At 36.6% G+C, this 5,304-nt stretch overlaps 1 protein-coding gene across 1 annotated transcript; it reads right to left on the bottom strand.

Moving 5' to 3' along the window:
• Positions 1–68: 68 nt before the first annotated feature.
• LOC118800398 (H-2 class I histocompatibility antigen, Q9 alpha chain-like) lies at positions 69–3,705 on the bottom strand (the record flags this gene model as incomplete). The annotated part of the gene is made up of 6 exons (XM_036560608.1): positions 3,579–3,705; positions 1,930–2,190; positions 1,440–1,712; positions 925–1,218; positions 341–457; positions 69–101 (listed from the first exon to the last, which is right to left on the bottom strand). Coding segments are annotated over exons 1-6 (1,081 nt in total), but the record flags the coding sequence as incomplete, so codon positions are not given.
• Positions 3,706–5,304: the final 1,599 nt, after the last annotated feature.

Here is a 5,304-nt window from a genome sequence, read left to right as displayed (position 1 = left end):
ACCATATGGTACAGATATATAAAAGCCATTCCTCCTGCTATGCCGATCGCTATTCTTAAACTATATACAGGCTTCGTGCTTTCCAGAAACAGGTTTGAAGTCTGAAAATAAATAGTAAAGGACAGATAACAAAAAATGATACATGATACACTTCATAGCAGACAGTTCCACAAAAGGAAAACTAGTGCTGGGAGTTTAAACTGGCCACAGATCCTCTTCAGATCTCAGTACCAGATTAATATACAGTCTAAAAATATGCAACACTATGATGTCAGGAATCTTTAAAAGTCTGTATGTGTGAAAATATATATTTTAAACATCTGTGCAGTAAAAAACTTACCTCCCTTACCAGACTTCTTCTTCCTCCAAATGAAAACTCCAACACAGCCAATGAGAATGAGGAGCGGACCAGCCATCATGATGACAGCCATCCCATACCGCAGTCTGCTTGAATCACCTGTGTTACATCATTTTAGACCTTCATTAGGCACATCATAAACACAATGTCCCTCATTCATTAAACATGAGCAGAACACATGACTTTTTTTGTCAGTATTTCAGAAGGCTTTGTTATGTGCTGGTCATTTGTAGTCTGTGGGCTTAAATTGTGGTGATGTTATGCTAATTGTTGGTGTAGTGTAGTGGGTAACAGGGTTTGATTCCCTGCCTGGACAAGTATACTTCACTACACCAATAAGAGTCCTTTGACAAGACTCCTAATGATACATTCACCTGCCTCTGTAACATGATTGAAAATCTTAGTAGTTCTGGGTAAGAGCATCTATCAAATATATGAATGTAATGTAATTGTGAAGGATTGTGCCTGTATGCCCAATTTCTGAACAGCTGGCTTTCATTAACATGTTCTCTTAACAATCAGTCATTAATATTCTCTAGAAGCAGATAGAAGCAGATTTCTCCTACCGCGCAAGACTCTGCAGTCAGACGCCTGCAGCACCATCTCCTTCTCCAAGCCAGGGTGCTGAATGATGCAGGTGTAGTGGTGTTTGTTCAGCTCCTCAGCTGAGACAGTCAGAACGCTCCTCTTCTGAAAGGTTCTATCCTGGTTGAGTAGCGTCTCTCTGGGCTCCACGTCCTCATGCAGATCCTCTCCATTCTTCTGCCAGGAGATCATCACTGATTTGGGGAAGAAACCTGTAGCATGACACACCACTGGAGAAGAAGAGTCCTTCTGGAACAGGTCCACCTTAGGAGGAACTGGAGGGGGGAGGGGTTGTGAAAAAAATGCTTCATTATGCAGAAACATCCATTCAAATACTTTCACTAAAAATGATTAGCTTATGAACATGATGCACCAAAAATAGTGCACTGTACACAAACAATGAGATTTTTCATTCTCTACAGTAATGACTGAGTTTCAGTGATGAGGGTGAAAGAGTGAGAGTGAGCAGTTACAGTAACAGATCAGATCACTGTACCTTTCCTCTCCACAGTAGATCTTCCATATTCCACATACTTCTGTAACCACTCAATACATTCATTCTCCAGGTAGGACTTTACATGACCAGCCATAGTTGTCTTCTCCCACTTCAGTTTGGTAATAAAAGCTTTAGGATTAGGTGCAGCCCAGGTGAGAGTGTTCAGATCCAGACTGAGGAAGTCTTCTCCATCATAACCATCCTGCCTGTAGAACTTCTTGGTTCCATCATCATGTATTTCACAGCCGTACATTCTCTGCACTGTATGAACACCTGCAGACACACACACACACACACACACACGAGCATAACAGCGATTACAATACAGAAAATACAACCACAATGACATAGAACACCACAGCATTCACTAAACCACTGCTCCATATTACATGTTCCCTTCGCTAATGCACCCTACACATTTCATACATGTACAGGTGTTACTGTAGAGCTGGTGTTCAGTGTTTAAAGCTCTGAGTGTGTTTATTCTCACCTTCAGTCTGATTGAAGCGCTTCATTATAGTACCCACACTGGCTTTGAAGTTCTCCTGAGCTCTCTGTGCTTTCTGTGTCTCTGTGTTCCAGTAATCTTCACCCTCACTGTTCTTCATCCACTCTGTCCTTGCGATCATCTTCTTGATGTTACTGTCATAGTAATCAATCTGCTCTCCATCCACCAGACCCACCACCGAGAACTCTGGGAAGTGTATTCCTGGTGTGACTGCAGTGTAGAAGTACTGCAGAGAGTGGGTTGCTATAAAAATGACAAATACCACTGAAATCGATAAACAACCAGATCAATGATCAGATCAAAATGCTGTGCTAAGACAAGACTGTGTTTTTTGTTTTTTGTTTTTTTTTTCATTATTTTTACTTCATTACAGTATTATTGTGGAGGATTTATACCTTACTCAAGTATTGGAATTGAATATTTGAACGTTTACTCAATTACATTTCCAAGTGAAACAAAAGCTATACTTTTTACTCCTCACATTTTAATTTAGATCTTCAAAGTACTTGATACAAATCTCAAAGGATGGGAGATTTTTCTCTGTTTTTTATATTATGATATCAAATTGTGTACTGTTTACTGTTTATTTACTTTTCAGAAATATAATGTGTCATAATGTGTAATTCTTGATTATAAAAATTATTCATAAGCAGGTATATCACAGACACAACTAAACATTGTTAATGAAGCAGCTATTTCACACGGATTGTTCATGTTAATTTTATAACCTAAAACTTATACAGTTTATGATTGGTAAAATTTCAGGTGAATTCATAGATATCAAAACTATAGACATCAGAATAAACATTTTATATATCCAAAAAGTATGTTGTGCTTTTAATGTAAGTTTTCTTTGATAGCTGATGTTTCTTCTGAGGTGAATAATGATCTCATTTCTCTCAGCAAGTGTCATCACTCTAATTCACATCTCTATTCTAGGTGTAACATGCTTATTAAATGAAGTGAGCATGTTATAATTTATCCCAGTCTCATGCATTTTATTAATATGTCAGGGTACATATATTCTAGTGGAGATTTTAGTGAGACTGAGTGGAGAAAGTACAAATCTAATTCATTATACAAATGGGAAACAAATGGAATACATAGTAAATGACTAGTCAAATGTTAGTATAGCCAACACAAGTAACTATGCCTTAATCTGCGCACTGATAGTTTCCATGGTTTCCGTCTCCACTCTTCAATGATAATAAACGCTTATATAATTAAACAGTGTGTCAGACAGCACCATCTGCTGAACAGAAACTCCTTTGCATTTACATAACGCAAGATTTTGTATTTTTTTCCAACAGTGAAAAAAAAAATCATATTTATGTAGTAGGCCTACTAGTCTGTTCAAACAACAACAAGATTAAATACATTGATTAAAGTTAGATTTGTATGACAAAGTACTCTGTTTTTTGGAATATGAAACACATTAATAATATTAAGATCTAAGTATATAACAATATTGTTGAATTATACACTTCAAAATGTAACTAGGCATTGTCAACCATGCTTAATTGTTAATTGTAATTTAATGTAAATTCTTGTAAAAGTTCATCAGAATGAATGTTACACAAACAAAGATAGCATTTGACCAACGTTTGGTGTAAGACTGAGATCAGACTTACCTGCTGATACTAAATGAACATTCACAGCCAGAACAAACAGGCATTTCTTGGCCACCGTACTGTAATCCATTATACATAGGGTAGGTCTTACTCTTCTGTGCATGTAGTTCTCTCTCTTACACCTACTCAGCAGTGAATAAAGGAGTGGCCAGGGTTGCTAGATATTTTCAAACTGGAATGTTTGCATGATAGGTACATTTAGGGGCGGAGAAAGAAGCATTACAGTATAATATTATAGTAACTTGAATTTGAAAATAAACTTTGATACACAAAGGCTTTAGTATCCATTTTTATTCAATTATATATTTTTTTTAACGTGTATCACAGATAACACTCAAATCCTTATACTCTTCAAATGATTCCTCAAGTTTTTAGCAGTTACGAAAAGGAAAACTAAACAGCAATTGTGTAGTAAAATGTGCAAAAAGGGGTGCCCAAACTTTCACAAAAACATATTTCAAACAGCCTGCCCCCAGAGATCCAGCCATAAAGCAGTTGTAATTTTTCAAAACTTCTCCCACCTTGAGAACACCTCATCATAAGGGGTTTTCCTAGCCTGGCAAGACTGGCACTTTAAGGTTTTGAAGATTTTTAAAATGTTTTAAGGTACACATATAGCAATTTTCCATATACAGCAATGCATTAATAAATGTTTTGGCAACCATGCAATCCATGAAAATCTCCTAGCAAGGACTTTATAAACACACTTTATAAACACAAAAATCACATTTAAGGCGGCTGTTCAGGGTCACTCGTAGCTAGGAACAAGTCAGCACTCCAGGCTGATTTCAAAACTGAAAGTACTGCTGTGCTTTGTTGTCAGCTTAGTGTATTTTTTATTCACTGTGAAAAAGCACAAATCTCTGAGCACTTCAGGGAAAAAAAACAGGATAGGATACAGAACTGAGTAAAAGTCAAAAACTACCTTCATGTATTGAATTTCCAGTTAAAACGTTAAGCACCATTAAGTATGAGTTTCAGGGGAATTCTCTGAGGAAATTAGATATAATTTGCATAAGGAAGTAGGAAGTCAAAGTAAACTAAGTGGAAAAAAACAGGAGCTTCCAAAACTGGAGTTACAGTTGCGAAGCTACAGAGAAAACGGGACTCCTAACAACCACCTGCAACACCTGGTAGAAACCAACACTGTCCCCATCTGTTATGTTTCGGGTCAGGACGTAACAGAAAATGAGAGTGGGCTCTCTCCCCAGACCTGCTTCCAGATCAAACACCAGACACCATTTAAACCAGAAAACAGCTCAGGTTTATTGAGATTTTCTTAAAAGTCTCAGTAAAAGCTTAATGGGGTGAAGGCTTCAGGGAAGAGCATACATCAAAAAAAAAACACAAACAAAAACAACTAATAGTGTTAAACCAACTAAACCTGAAAACAAAAAGGAACAAAAATACCAAAAGCCAGTCTACCTCCCTACATTAAACACAGGTGACACCTAGACCCTTAAGAATAAACATCTTATGTTTAACATAACCATGCAGTTGCTACTACACTTCCAAGGCCTTTGTACAATTTACAAATTAATTCTAAAACCCACACTCAAATTACTTCAAAGTGAATTGTTGGCTAAAACTAAATACACAGTTTTCTGTTTGTTTGTTTGAATGCTGCAAAAATTGTGCTAGTGTACTTTGTTTGATGTCATGGATTTTTTATTGTTACAAAAATAAAAATATTAATATTGTATTAAATAGACTTATGCATGTATCA

Source organism: Colossoma macropomum, unplaced genomic scaffold (assembly GCF_904425465.1).
Source record: "Colossoma macropomum unplaced genomic scaffold, Colossoma_macropomum, whole genome shotgun sequence".
Lineage (NCBI taxonomy): Eukaryota > Metazoa > Chordata > Actinopteri > Characiformes > Serrasalmidae > Colossoma > Colossoma macropomum.
The sequence above is the reverse complement of the archived record's forward strand: the minus strand, read 5'-3'. Positions and strand labels throughout refer to the sequence as shown.